This window comes from Euphorbia lathyris, chromosome 10, assembly GCF_963576675.1.
Source record: "Euphorbia lathyris chromosome 10, ddEupLath1.1, whole genome shotgun sequence".
Lineage (NCBI taxonomy): Eukaryota > Viridiplantae > Streptophyta > Magnoliopsida > Malpighiales > Euphorbiaceae > Euphorbia > Euphorbia lathyris.
In genome coordinates, this window is record NC_088919.1 from 36,986,979 (window position 1) to 37,002,709 (window position 15,731).

Below are 15,731 nucleotides of genomic sequence, written 5' to 3' on the forward strand. Positions count from 1 at the left end.
TCACTGCAGCACTAAATTTTCCAAATCAGGCACAAGGAGATTGCTTCAACCCATACAAAGACTTTCGTAATTTGCACACCTTCCCAGACTCCCCCCTGAGCAACAAACCCGGGTGGTTGCTCCATATAAACCTCTTCATGTAGGTCACCATTCAAAAAGGCAGTTTTAACATCGAGTTGGTGAAGTGCCCAATTGTAAGTGACAGCTAAGGAAATGAACGGGCGAACAGAAGTAAGTTTGGCAACAGGAGAGAACGTATCAAAATAATCAATACCATAGGTCTGAGCATAGCCTTTAGCAACCAAGCAAGCTTTGAGCCCATTTTCAACCAATTCGCTTCTTCCGTGTCGGCAGAGGAACAAGATCCCAAGTCTGATTCTGTTCTAGTGCCTGCAATTCTTCTTTCATTGCTTCTAGCTAACCAGGGTGAGCCATGGCTTCTAAAATGGGTGATGGAACAATAGTGGAATCTAAAAAGGCTACAAAACACTTGGAGGAGGGTGATAAGGCATTATAAGAAACAAAGGAAGAAAGAGGGTAAGTACAAGACCGTGTACCTTTCCGAAGGGCAATAGGAAGGTCAGATGAAGGTGGAGGGTCTAGAGTCGAAACAGACAGGAGAATATTGATGTCTGGTTTTGGAGCAGGTGCCTCAACTGCAGGCTGCACACGTCGGGAATAAACGTGACGAATAACAGGCCGAGAGATAACCTGTTCACTTACAGTATATATCAGAAAATCATAAGTAGTGTTATCTGGAGATAAGGTTGGTGAAGATGGAGATGAATGAAAGAAAGGAGTACTTCAAAGAATGTGACATTGGCAGAAATAAGATAGCACCCCACGGGAGAGTAACAACGGTACCCTTTTTTACTTCGAGAATATCCCACAAAGACACACTTTAGAGATTTGGGATCAAGCTTGGAGACTTGAGGACGCATATCGTGAACAAAACAGGTACATCCAAAAATATGAGCAACAGAAAACAAGGATTGAGAAAGAAAGAGAATATAGTACGGAATCTGACCTTGAAGGAAAGAAGAAGGGATATGATTGATGAGGTAACAGGTAGTGGAAACAAAATCTATCCAAAACACTCTATAGGAACTTGCATTTGCATTTGAAACATTATGGCACGGGTGACTTCAAGTAAATGACGATTATTCCGTTCAGCCACACCATTTTGCTGAGGCATATCAGCACATAATGTTGGATTAATAATGCCATGATGTAAAAGATAAGACTGAATATTGCTAGATAAGTATTGCTTCGCATTGTCACCCCGCAAACTGCGAATATTTTTACTAAATTGAGTTTTAATCTCAATATGAAAAGCACAGAAAATAAATTTGATCGGTACTTCAAAGGATAAAGCCATGTTACTCGAGAAAAATCATCCACAAAAGTCACAAAATAACGATAACCAAGTTTAGAAACAACAGGACATGGACCCCACACAACAGTGTCTAAACCAAAAACTGACTCAACACGTTTATTTAGGCGACAGGAATACAATATTCTATAATGTTTAGCAAAACTGACACACTTCACATTACAAAGTATATTCCCTGGAAAGACTCGGACACATTTTCTGTAAGATAGGGAGAGACTGATGATCAAACTGATAATAGAGCTGTAACAGATAGGAGCTTGTGCAGGCAATTGGTCTTGGCACCGCTTTAGAGGAGTCAATAACGTACAAGCGATTCACCACTTGCCTGCACAAGCGATCTCAAAGGGAGTCAATAACATCAGCATTGTTTTCATCATCTACAGTGAGATTTGGCTCAGGAAATTCCCTCCGCGCCGGATCTTCATCAATATCAGCATTATCACTCAGAGGGTAAACATTGACCCAGAAGTTGAAATCAACATCGGGTTGCCTCTGCCTTAAACTTCTCAAAACCAGCACACTGTATTTGAGAAAATGAGACGTCAATAGAACCACTAGGTCCTTCAACGGTCTCCTTATCGGCATTGGAGCTTGGATTATGAACTTCTCGTTCCTTCTCAAGATTAGAGACCCTCATCCGTAGAGCTTCATAATCCTTCTTTACGATTCTCGCCTCGGTTTCTGTCACCCGAAGGCCCATCATCTCCACCTTGAGTTGGTCAAGTTCCTGCTCGGCGCAATATAGCTTGCTTTTGACATCTTTGGCATAACCGGAGTGATAGGATACCAACTTCCTTTCCTCCACCATCTCGATCTCTCAAACGGCCATGTGCTGACTGGATGAGTTCATCCCTCTCCTTCACAACCAGTTCAGCCTCTTGCACCCCCAACCGATGCATGCCGAGCTTTTTTTAAAGCCTCCGCCTCCGACTTCTCAGCTTAATCTAGAGCAGATTTTGCTCCCTTCAGATCATCCAAAGCATCCTTAAGATCCCATTGGAAGGCAGAGATAGTGGCACGAGAAGCCTTAGCAATCCACTACGCGTTGGTTATCCTCCTTTGCTAATCTTGGGCATGTACTGCAGCCTTTCGCAAGGCAACACAGCCCGACATGGCAGCAGAAAAACTTTGGCCTTCGCCTTATCTGCTACCTTAGCCATGGCCTTAGAAATCTCCTTCGCCTTGGCTTTCCCCAAGGCATCAGCCGTAGGCTTCTTCAAGCGAATTTCACTCTCCTTCATGGGCTTCGAAGCTTTCCGCCTCAGGGCATCTAGCTCTAAAAGTATAAAAAGAACTAAGTAAAAAGGACATGGAGTTGGAAGTAGGAGCATAGTTAGAAATCATGATCAGCTACCCTTTGCAGGCTCAGCTAATGCCCAAAGGACATCGATGTGACTACCAAAGGAACGTCCTTTGATGATACCAAGTGAGAGATGGGAAGATTGTCCTCATTGGTCGAATCCAAAATCTCCATACAAGGAGAAGCTCCCGAAGATGATCTCACAACAGTCGAATAAGTGGGAGCAATGTGCCTAGGGGCTCTTACTCTGTCTGTAGTAGAATATTAGGAGAAACTCAGCTAACACATGCAAAGAAACCTTCTTGGGGCTCGACCTGCTTGAGGAGGTAGGAATTTCAGCAAGCAGTACACCCTTCATGATAGCTGCAACAACTAGAGGGTCGATGAGGTTGAGGAACAAGTCCAGCATCTATAGCAGCTTGTCTATGTCTTTGTCTTGCTATCATGAGAGCACAAGCACCAAGGTTAGAAGTCAATCCTGCATCCAAAGGAAGCAGAAAATAAAGTTAAAAAAAAGAAGTTACCTTCAATGATCTCGTTAAAGTGATCTTCAGCTTCTAAATGAAAGGCTCCCTTTTCATCAAGCACCGTGCAAGGAATATTGGAGTGAATCAAATCCAACATATCCATAACCGACGAGGAGCTGGGAAAAGACAATATCACATTCACGAATCTCTCCTCTTTGGTCAAAAAGCGAGGATCTTCCCAGGTTTCTTCTTTGACACGATATGGATTCCAATTAGTTTTAAAATTAAAGTCTTGAGGGTAGGGGCTATTAGGAGATTTCGAATATGGCCCCAGCCAGATTAGATGGAATTATGCCAGCACTACCACAATAGGTCCGGCAAGTGGAAAGATCATCCCATAAGACTAGTGTCGAGTATAAATGCCAACAAAATCCTTGTCATCCTTGTGCAAACCATCACTAATATGCTGAACAGAGCCAGGAAGATGTCTCACCAAAGCCCCAAGAAAAGGATGCTCCGGCGCCAGATCTTTCCGCTGCAAACCTTCTTTCCTTTACGAGATCCCGCTTTTGCTGGGCTTTTTGTGGAACTATTTTCTCACTCTCGCTTGAAGAAGAAGTAGTCTCACCCGAAGACGAAGGTTTACGGGTATTCTTTCATCTCAAAGATTCCATTAAATCAAAAAGAAGAATCGAAGAGGAGAATAAACTTAGTGTTGTTAATGAAAGCTCTTTCACTCAAGTGAAAATGGCAGAAATCTGGAAAGGAAAGGATGAGCACCCCTCAAAACCCTTTTTATAGGCATATGGACAAGCAAAAGGTTGCCATTAAATGAAAGAAATTATTAAAACGACGGCTCACCTTGAGAAACGCCAAGTCTTCTGCCTACTCTTACTTAGCCTGAAACATTGCGCTTACATGTGTAAGTTACTTAGCCTGAAACATTGCGCTTACATGTCTAAGGCTTCAAGTGGAGTCAACAGAGCAGTCAGAATGATGCCTATCAAGGACACAGTTGCACGCCTACTCACAAATATGACATCATCTTGTGTAATGATCCACTATTTGGGAATTACGGATCGCACACCAAAAGACAAAATCATGTTCATTTCTTCCATCAGGATTGAATAACTAAAGCCTTGTAGACATTTCCCGAATGGAAGAAGCCCTAAAAGAGCTTCTGGCGTTCAAGGAAGGACATCTAATAACATGAGAAATAATGTAAGTCACGTGTCACTATCCTAGACGGCTAAGAACACCCAGAGCACTGGAAGTCATCGGATTCAATCAATATGGATATCGCCTTTCCTTTAACACGTGGACCAATAGGAAGTTCTCCACATCCTACTTGGAACATATTCCACCAGATTCACCTAGAATCAAGGAAGTCCAAAACAGGTGGAATCCAACTTGTCTAAACTGTCTTCTGAGGACTCATAGGATGGTAATTCCTTATAAATACGCCTAAATATTCACATAGTCAAGATACATGCTCACATTCTCTGCAATTATTCTCAAATTGTTTAATACTCCATCCATCCTATACATCACTAACTTATACATCATAGTGGAGTCGGCTATCGATAGCCTCCCTCCAACCATCTTTATGTCTTATCTCAAGCATCTGAAAGATCCTGTCGGTCACCGGAGTATTAGTTCACAGAATCCCTGACGTCATATATTAATATGTCTTAGGCCTTTAACTATCAGCTTAAGCTTTTAATTCAATTGGTTCTATGACATGGTATTTGAGCCTCTTTAACCAAGTGATTGGATTTGAATCCTGTCTGTGTTCGCTTCAAGCCCAATGAGCATTCGCTAGTGGGGGTATGTCACATATTAATATGAATTGGCCTTTTAAGTATACGTTCAACTTTAGTTCAAGTGATTCCATGACACCTGATATCAACATGTTTAGTAGTTTAACTTGCCTATGCTCCATAATGTTTTATATATATACTTTGATAAGTTCTGTGTTGATATATAATTAAAAATTAGTTACTATCTAGATAGCAGAATATTTAACAACCAAAAAATGCAAAGAGGAACTATAAGAAATTCTCATCAAGTTGGCATACAATATGGGGTACAGAAATCTCATAATAATAAGAGGTTTTCACAATTTTATAGTGTCATAGCAGAGAGAGAGAGAGATGCACCTTTGCCTTGCTCGTCTGTATGATCTAGGCTATGGCTGAGGTTGCTGCAGAAAGAAGAAAAGACAAGTAACAGATAAAAATGCATCTTATTATAATTCATAATCAGAATTTATATGCACAACTGAAGAAAAGTGGAATGAATGGTTTTGTGCGGTTTTCATTAAGTTAAATTGTTATTGTGGAGAGATGGAAATAAATACCTAAGGCAATCAAGCACCATACATATAACTTCAGGTTTCTGGCTATTATATTTGAGCATTGCAATAAAGGAAGAACTAGCATATAACTGAACTCCATCTGAGGAGCAAATAAGGTGAATTAATGCAGGCAAAACTGATGATGGACCTGCAAACAAAAAGAGAAAATTAAGCAATTAGACACCAATCCAAACATGAATCTCTAGTCACCAATGCAATAAAAGATGTAATAAAAGTTATAAGCAATGCAACATGAATATGAGCATAAATGCATATGAACCTTTACAATTCACTAGAAAGTTTCCGATAGACCAACACACAGATGAATGGAAAGAGTAGTTTATGTTGATTCTCTAGTCATGGAGAAGAACAGTAAGGAGAAAAGAAAAATATAAAAGAAACAAGCTATGAGACACAGCTCCTTTTGGGGAAAAGATTCCCCTTCTCCTAAGCTAATACAGCCAAGAGTCAAGGAACGATACCATCCTAACTCTATTAAGAGCACCCTGCCCCTTTAAAAACAACAACTCTAGCTACACAGATTCTCCATGTGACAAGTGTCAATAGTTGGTTAACTAGTTCCCTAACAAATTTGGTTGGTCAGTCAGTACATTGGTCTCAAATTTCTGGTCAATTCATCTATTTTTTAGTTAATTGACCTTTAACAAATATTTGATTCTAGAATACAAATTTTTCTCAAGTAGATAGTTCAAAATGTTTTTTTTTTTGAATCTAAATTGGGTAAATTACACACATGGCCACTGAATTTTACCAATTTTCACATTATGGCCACTAAACTTCATTTCTTCCTAGTATGGCCACTGAACATTACACTTTTTAACACCCATGGCCACTCAATTTTAACTAACTTCTCAAAATTACCGTTGACGATCGTTAACGACCTCAAAATGAAAATATTCAAGAATTAAAGTTGTTCAGAATGATATTTACCATGAAACCACATTTTTATTTTCGAAAATCACATTTTTTGGAGCTTTCTCTCTCTAAAAATTCACTTTCTCTCTCCTAACTAAACAACACCTAAATGACCTCAAACCGAAAATTTTCAAGAATTAAAGTTCCTTAAAATATTATTAACGCATTGGATTTTTTATTTTTAGCCGTCAACGGTCGTTTTGAGGCGTTGAGTGGCCGCCGGTGTTAAAAAGTGTAAAGTTCAGTGGCCATACTGGGAAGAAATGAAGTTCAGTGGCCATAATGTGAAAATGGGTAAAGTTCAGTGGCCATAGGTGTAATTTACCCAATCTAAATTAGTATACAGTATACAAGCTCAAGTATCCATCATTAAGAATACAAAAGGAAGTATAAAAACATAAGTAAATAATGTATGAATTTTGAGGAACTTAAAAAAATAATGAATTGGTTCATTTATAAAAACTGAATTCCAAAAACAAAAACCCCAAACCTAAAAACTATTGGTTAGTAAACCTATTACTACTCAAGTATCAGTTCAGTTTTCGGTTATTTTTCGACAGCTCTTATAACAAGAATGAAAAAGAGGCTAATTAATACAGAAAAATGATTCTGATCATTTACAGTAGAGTATCATTGTTTTAAATAGATACATCACATGCAAAAGAGGCTTATTAAGACAGCAAAATGATTCTGATCTTTTACAGTAGAGGATCATTGTTTTAAATAGACACATCACATGCAAATATATATATATACACACACACATATAAGCATTAGTTAGAGATAGTAAAATTATTCTTGTAACTTTTACCCATCAAGTCGAATGGTTTTCACATGGTATCACAACTTTATATACCAAGAACTCTAGACTTTGAATTCTAACAACCCCAATTTATTTATTAAATTTTAACACAAGGTATACAGCACACCTGTGCTCATACATGCTTGGTGCTTCAAGATTAAAAGGCAAAGGTGTTAGAAATAGTAAATTATTCTTGGAATTTCCAGTATAAACTCTTAAAACAAGTGGTTCTTCGAAAAACAATGAAGGGGGAAAGTTTTAATTCAAGAGCTAATCCAAGCTCTGATTTTCTCTAACAAAAGTCTCCTGAAGTTTTCAGATTGATGCTATTCAGCAGAGGAAACCTCAATTCAGCACAAAAGAATTACTGCCACTACCATATGGTATTAAGCTTTATTGTGACACATGCTTTCATCTCACAAAGAAAAACAAAATGGGCCTTCCAAAGTCCAATAACTAATCAACATAAGAATTTCTGAAAATATAGTAATCCTGACAATTTTCTCTTCAGATAAGCCAATAAGGCAATGACTGAATATTGACTATCGTATCCATAAACAAATAGTCCGCTTCAATAGCATGGCTTTTCTCTAAACTATTTAAATTCATGAATAATATTTTATGTGTACTAATTTAACTGGAGCGGAAAAGGAAACTGTCAGGACTAACCTATTACTGAAAGCAAGTCAGATGCTTGTTGACAGATTGCTATTTGTTCATCATTGAGGCACTCTAGCAAGTGGTTTGCTATATCTTGCCTGCAATCATCATATCATTAAAGTGTTGGAAAAGACAAAAATGTGAAAGTAAAAGGAAAAGCATGAAACACTTTAGTTAGCTCTTATACCATGCCAAATGGGGAAGCTTGTTTGCTGAGGTTGATGACATGTGAACCAGCTGTGCTACCACATCAATAGCATTCCTTCTCTGCTGAGCATTTCCAGTAGCAAGGCGTTTGAGAACTTCTTTCAGACAACTATTGTTTGCACTTCTGATAAAACATTTACTATTCAAGTCAAGTTTGAACTCCCCAGAAATATAACATAGAATTTAAGTTAAGCTATCAAGTATTTCTAAGTGCACAGAATAGAAAGAATACATGGAGCAATATTCTGATACGAGCATAACAGCAGCTCTAGCTATGCCATCCTGCTCATCTAGAAGGCTAAGCAACAAAGGTAATACAGTATCGATTTGTCTGTCGTCTGCATGGTGATTTCCAGATGAACAATTTGGTTTAAATATAACTTCCTTAAATATGCTAACAGCCCCATCTATCACATCCTCATCGGCACACCGAAGCTTCAGTCAAAAAAGAAAATATAAGAATGTAAGAAAAAAAAACAGTTATATCTAAACTAGAAGATAGTATTAGGTTTTACAGATAGATATACAGAAAAACTAATATTTGTACGTAAAAGAGTCGACAAGTAAATAATTATGCAACTGCAACATTGATACAACAAATAGAATACAAATTATATAATCATTCAGCCATCTGAAATATGCATGATGTTTGACTTTCAAAAATTTGTAAAGATTATGAAACAGCTTTCAAAATCTGATAAACAACCTGTCACTTAATATATCATGGTCACATCACATGGGGAAATATATCGAATATTCATCCTACATCAAATTTTTCAAAAGAATACTAGAATTCACAGGAAAAATTATAAACAATGTGGAGTCCTCATAAATTATTTCTAACTTATTTTACATACAAAATTTCTAAGTCTTGCCAAGCTATTGACCTCGCAAGAGTACAATATTAGGTTGTTTATCTTGCAAACATATACGCAAAATTTATCCAGTCACATGTATGGCTTTTTTACTGTTATATATCCTAAACCCTTGTTCACACACGATATAGCTACGATTACAGGTGGCAACAACCACCACAACCTGTAGAACTCAATAACCTAAACACCAATCAATCTCTACTAGGATTCTTTTTTCTTTTTCTTTTTTTTTTTTTTTGAAAAAATCTCTACTAGGATTAGTTATTCTGTTCGGCCTCATCCAGCTCAAAGTTACAGTCTAAAACAATTTATTGGAAAGATCTAGAGCAGTAGTTGCATATTATATGTAAATGAACTAGTCAAGGCATTCAACAAATATATAGTGAAGTTCTATACTATTACTAGCTTTTTTGTGTTCACAAGGATGTATACCTGTGATAAAAGTATACGTGATATCTGCATACCATATTCTGACACTGTGCTTTCAAATTTATTGCTGCCCAAACGTCCCAATAGTAGGCATAAACAGTTGAGGAAAAACTTGATAGTCTCCACACCAGCATTCTTGTTCTCTATCTGGCCCTCTGCTTGGCTCTCTATATAATACTGCAAATGCATTTGTACTTGATCAACACCTTAAATACTAGATTGTTTGGAGAACAGAAAAAAAGTTGAGCAAAAGAAAACACAAATGCATGGTAACTTGGAGAAAGTACAGTGTTTATACCAAAGAAGCAAAAGAAATAAGTCCATTTGCTACTATTAAATCAAACAAGCTCCCCAATCCCCTTTGCACACGGACCATGAAAAGGCAGGGTATCTCAACAATTTACACCTAAACTGGACATTTCAAAATAAACCTAGAACTATGCAATGCCCTTACCTAAATCATGTAGAAAAAAAAAGATATTTGTTAGATGTTTATTACCTAGACAATTAACTTGCAATAACCATATCCCCTCAAACTAAAAAGATACTTAACCAGTCAGTCAAGACCTCCCATCTCATAGCATATAGATAAAACTTTAAGAAATAACCAAACATATTTTCAAATTTGAAAACAGGCGTTCACATGTTACCTTTTCTGAAATACCCCGTATAAAAAAATACTTATGGTGCAGCATAGAATTTCCATTGGCAAAAAAAAAAAAAAAACAAACAAACAAACAATGTCATCATAAATGAAAGCACATTCTGAGGAAAAGCAAAGAGAAGTTCTAATTCTTCAAACCTCCAGCACTATTAAAAGAAAAACATGTAATATAAGACGAGAGACAGATGTTTCTCTCTCTGTAATATATGTAATATCCAACATTTCTTAAAGTTAAAAAAGATTTTGAAAGTCCAACTCGAAATCAAAATTAATCAAACGAAATGGCAAAGATCCTAAAAAAAACATCAAGTAATTGTTTAGTAACATAAAGGCTACAACACAGATTCATTATCATTCTTAATTTAATACAAACAACTTGAAAGCTAAAAACACTTTTCAGGTTACAACATAGACTTGTTGGAAAAGCCAAAACTTCATTGATATGCTTATGTATCCCAAGAACTCGGATAACAATTTGGTGCACAATTTGCCAATCAACAAAGAAAAGAAATGATTCTTATCCATTTCATGCATAGTTATCTGCTACTAGCAAGTATCCATAATGATAACTTATCTTAGTTTTGTGGACTTTAATCCTAAGGTTGCCCGTCATATTGTCTAAATCACGATTCAAATAATCTAAGATAAAGTACAATTCTTTATTGCCAGTTAAAACAAATAAAGATAAATCTAGAAACTATAGAGCAAGTTAGAAGCATAACCTGGATGCCAGAGATGTATTGTTCTAACAGTTCTTTCCAATGCTGAGAAAATTTATGATCTTCCAAATGCAACAAATTGCTGTAATGCTTCCAACAAGAAGAGAGTAGAAAGGCTCCTGTTCTAGGCATGCTCACACCTGTTTTCTATATTGCAGCGAAAAAGATAATGACAATGACATAAACAGATGTGTAAAATTGTTGGAAGTGCAAATTATGTATAAGACCTGCCTCATCTTGAATGTAACTATACTGCCCTTTTATCTCCTGCAGCCATTTAAGCACCTGCTCCACTCCTTTAGCATGTAATGGCCTACTTTTTCTGCTCCACTGCACATGTCAAATGCATTAAGACAGAAAACAAGTTTTATAATGCATTAAAGGCAGAATACAAGTTTTAATAAATGAAAGAGCCATGCATGAAATTCAATTATTTGGGAAAGATAACTCCAACTTTTAATAGTTTAATATGTTCCCAACATGAGAATAGGAAATTGAATTGATGAATAAAACGAAATAAAAGCTGAATCAACCTATGTTCATATCATACTAAATATTTATCAGGAAAGAGAGCCAAAATTGCAGCAACACCAACAAGCAGACTAGAAAAATGTTTTGTTATCCCATGGCAGATATAGAGACCTATGCTAAAAGGAGAATAATTACTCAGAAAAAGCACAATAACACATCACTTGGTTAGAAGTCTGTATAGGAGAATAAAACAACACAGTCCATGATTTCTTAGTGGAGAACATACGGCAAAGAGTCTCTGCGTTAGAGTTGCTAATTCCTCAATCAAGTTCCAAAGCAAGTTTGAACCATCTAGTGATGTACAAGCTGGTTTCACTTTCTGCTCTCCAACTGCAGCATGGAAAGGACTAATAGACTTATTTAATGAGTTTGACTCCAATGATTTTGGTTTCCGACTCAAAACCTCAGCCTTTTTTGTTAGTGCCTCACTGATAGATATGATACAATCAGCAGCTGATACTGATAGGCGAGAGGGCAACTCGAATCCTTCCTGCAGAGTGCTACAAATAGAACTGGTCAAATTGAATACGAGTTCAGCTTCATGTGAAAGTGTTGTGAATTTCCTCGAAACTTAAGAAGCAAATGAGCCACATTTATAGACACACTACAACATATAAATATTGACAATCATGTAGAACCAAGTCGCAAATGCACATCCTACCGAATCAACTGTCGCATTTAACAGAAATCAGATTTTGTAGAAATGCTAACATCAACAGTTAACGTATTTCTCAAGATATGCATTTTCCTGCATTCAACTGATTAAATGTCTTCTTCATGAAGTTAGCATGAGTATATGCAAGCAACTCATCAATGTAAACACCGAAGATTAGCTACACGGCTATCAGTATAGATATATCTAATATTACCCATTCTTTAAGTATTCAGCATTGCACATCCAAAAAATTGTAGATTAGTGTTTCATAATGATAAATTTTTAATCTTCTGAAACAGATCAGTCTAAAAATATGATGTCACCCAGCTAGCGAATTCAGCACTTAGACAGATAGATGGTAAAAACTATGTATTAAGGATTTGAAAAGCATAAAAAAGTTAAAAATGAAATTTATAGCACAATCAAAAAAAAATTCATTAAACCAAGCATCCATCATGCCCCACTGTAACTCACGTTACCTAAAACAAGTACAACATAACCAAAGGAAACACAACTAGTCCAGCCACTGATTAAAAAAATTCTATTCTATAAATCAAATTGCATGGATAGCCACTAGTGAGCCTTCTGTACATCTGCAATAAATTCATAAAGTGCCAGCACAAATTAACAGTTTAGTCAACAAGAAAAGACATATCTACCTTCCCTCGCATACTATGCGTGACAATTTAGGGACATATGGACAAAGGATCTTCAACAAGGAATTGTAATTGTCCCTTATTCCTGGCAAAGGAGGGGGAAACAATTTAGCAATCACAGCAATCATCATATAATACAAAAGTTCAGAGCAAAAACGGAAAAAATTGTTAACATTGAAAGAGAGAATAGTAGAAAGTTTCTCTTTACCATTTAGACTGTATTGATCCATAAAACTCTCATACTCCACCATGTTAAGTATAAGAATACACCAACCAAGAGCTATATAGCGATCATCTTTTCTTGCAATGATGTCAGCAAGATTTCTGGCGACAGCTTGGAAAAGAAATTCATCTTGAAACAGCCAATTTATAAGTATCATACCTTGGCCATAATGCTTCGAGTCTTTGGTCCTCAATGACTAAAATTCATAAAATTAGCATTTCCCCCATATTAATAAAAGAAAAACCACAAATTATGAAAGTATGAGCAGTACATGTTGAATGATGGGAATGAGGATTTCATCCAATTTCTGGTCTCTCTCAGCTGCGTCTTTAACAAACTTGTGCAGAAACCATAGAGAATCCTCTAAGGAACCAAGAGAAGGTCTTTTGTTAGAGTCCGGAGAGAACCGAGAAATGGAGTCGCGAAGCCTTTTGGCGCGAGAGGCGAGCAGAGTGGTTATAGCTCTGCCAATAGTCACCGAAACCATTGATTCTACTGAATTTGATGACTCTGAATCTGATTTCCACATTTGGGCTTCTTCTTGCTCCATTCAGTGCTTCAGAGGTAAGAGCTCTAACCCAGTTTAGAGTGACTTTGAAGTTTGAACTATCAAAAGTTGGAGATTGAGAACTATTAAGCCCTTTGTTTTGGGAGTTTAGAGGTCAATGGTAGGAGAGTTAAAACGAAAGTAATGGAATGAAAAGGGAAGGATGGGAATGAAATTAAAAATTAACTTTGTTTGCAGTTTTTATAGAATGCAACGAGAGTTAAATTAATTCGTTTGGGAGTTTAATAAAATTTATGTTACTTCTATCAGGGAGAATTACTCAACTAGCCCCCCTAAAAGGGGTTAGTTTACATTTCGGGCTCAACTTTGTGTCTTTCCCCTCTCTCTCTAAAGAACAAAACAATCTACAGAACGACTGCGAATACTACAATAATCAATCCAACTCACAGTTCATATAACAAGATTTCTACAATCATGTAAGTTTTTCATTGATTTTTAGTTTCATTGAAAAGATTTAAAGCTTAGTTCATTCATCGTTAAGATCTAGCAGTTTGTTTCTCTACAACCCAATGTATATTGTTTCTCTTCCTTTTTCATGTTTTTCCTGGTCGTGCGAACTCCAAAAACAATGGCATTGTTGTCTAAAAATACATTTTGGTTGGAACATCAGTTTCAGATTTTTCCCTAACAGTGTCGATATCTGTCAATTTCTGATAAATATCGACAGATATGATGATATTACATCGTATCGATATTGGTCGATATATGTCGATATTGTATTTGATATCGACATATATCAACCGAGGTTATAGTCTTCGATGTCGATATTTGTCGATATCAAATACAATATCGACATATATCGACCGAAGTTGTAGTCTTCAATGTTGATATTTGTCGATATCGACATATATCGACCGAAGTTATAGTCTCAAATGTCTATATCTATTGATATGTTTCGATAGCTTTCTTTAAGTTACAAATAATATATAGTTTATTGTTTATGAAATGCAGAAATATGTCCATCCCGAATTCTTGTTTGTGTATGCTTTCTTAGGATGGAGAATGGAAAAAAGAGGGGCTCATGGACACAATGATATACGTCGGTGGTCAATCGAAGGTGCTCCATTTTTCAACGTCAACTGATTATCAAACATTAAGAGAGAGAATTTACGCTTCATTGAATGTTGATGCAACCTCACATGACATACATATGGCAATGCACACAACATACGGTTTAATCTTTGGAACATACAATTTATTGTCACAGATTTCTTTTTTTCTATGTAAGAAGGTGAAACATAAATATTTTCTTATATGGTACACTATCTTGATGATTTCATTTTTTTGTTTTTTATTTTTACAGATTTTACTTACAAAAGTACTATAATGATGATGTTCTGAAATTTATCGTGTATGTTCCAAATAATATATTTTGTGTTCTAAACCATATTGTAAATAAAAAAATACTATTATAATAAGATTCAAATTGATAATAATATTTTTTATATTAATAAAAAAACATCACAAAATAAAAAAAACATAAATATAAAAAACTAAAATACATAAATTAAATATTGCATCAGCAAAGTCCTTCTTAGCTTTCTCCAACAGCCTTTTGAGAGACTTCACTTCTTTCTTCAATCTTCTCTTTTTATCCTCAACTGACTCAAGATAGTCAGTCATTGATTCACAGACAAAATATGGAAGGAACCATGAAAATCAGAAATGAGTTTATCAAACTCATGAAGAAAAACTGGTGGTGGAGGTGGCGAAGAAGGTGGTGCTTGAGACGCAGAAGTTGATCCTCTCTCCATCTTAAATTCTAAAGGGAAAAATGAAAGTTACTAGAATAAATGAACAGACAAATCGTATATTTATAGAAGAAAACACCAAAATGTTCATGGGGAATCTCAACAGCCAACACAAAACTTTAATGATAGATTGATATTCGAAAAAGACTATTGAACTTCTATCCAAAGTCATCATTAAATAACTGCATTTAAAAACGTCTCTTGCTCTTCTATGAAATATAGTGGACAATTAGGTTGTCGGTATATATGTGACATCGACAATTAGGTTCTCGATATCTATGTGATATCGACAATTAGGTTGTCGGTATCACATGGATATCGACAATTAGGTTCTCGATATCTATGTGATATTGACACATATCGACCAAACACTTACCAATTGCAGATAGGATATCGATTGATATCGACAAATATATGCACGAAAATAGAAGATGTTTAACAAGGAATGGAACTGCAAACCCAAATGAACCCTAACACCAGAAGAAGTAAGCAAAACGAAAGATTCCTTCTCAAACCCAGCAAATATACATACAATACAA

General features: G+C 36.2%; 1 protein-coding gene across 5 annotated transcripts in view; it reads right to left on the bottom strand.

The window, feature by feature from the left end:
• Nucleotides 1-13,596, bottom strand: part of LOC136208666 (uncharacterized) — a 29,492-nt gene extending 15,896 nt beyond the window's left edge. For 2 of the 5 annotated variants that reach the window (XM_065999765.1, XM_065999763.1), the window contains exons 1-12: nucleotides 13,145-13,596; nucleotides 12,859-13,069; nucleotides 12,654-12,735; nucleotides 11,566-11,839; nucleotides 11,036-11,138; nucleotides 10,812-10,948; nucleotides 9,429-9,602; nucleotides 8,354-8,556; nucleotides 8,102-8,245; nucleotides 7,924-8,012; nucleotides 5,520-5,664; nucleotides 5,320-5,363 (exon numbers count right to left, since the gene is read on the bottom strand). In XM_065999765.1, the coding sequence (XP_065855837.1) occupies nucleotides 5,320-5,363; nucleotides 5,520-5,664; nucleotides 7,924-8,012; nucleotides 8,102-8,245; nucleotides 8,354-8,556; nucleotides 9,429-9,602; nucleotides 10,812-10,948; nucleotides 11,036-11,138; nucleotides 11,566-11,839; nucleotides 12,654-12,735; nucleotides 12,859-13,069; nucleotides 13,145-13,423 (1,885 nt within the window). In that variant the 5' untranslated portion in view covers nucleotides 13,424-13,596. Of the gene's footprint in view, nucleotides 1-5,319; nucleotides 5,364-5,519; nucleotides 5,665-7,923; nucleotides 8,013-8,101; nucleotides 8,246-8,353; nucleotides 8,557-9,428; nucleotides 9,603-10,811; nucleotides 10,956-11,035; nucleotides 11,139-11,565; nucleotides 11,840-12,653; nucleotides 12,736-12,858; nucleotides 13,070-13,144 lie in introns of those variants that run through there. The other 3 variants (XM_065999762.1, XM_065999761.1, XM_065999764.1) reach the window with 2 other exon arrangements.
• Nucleotides 13,597-15,731: the final 2,135 nt, after the last annotated feature.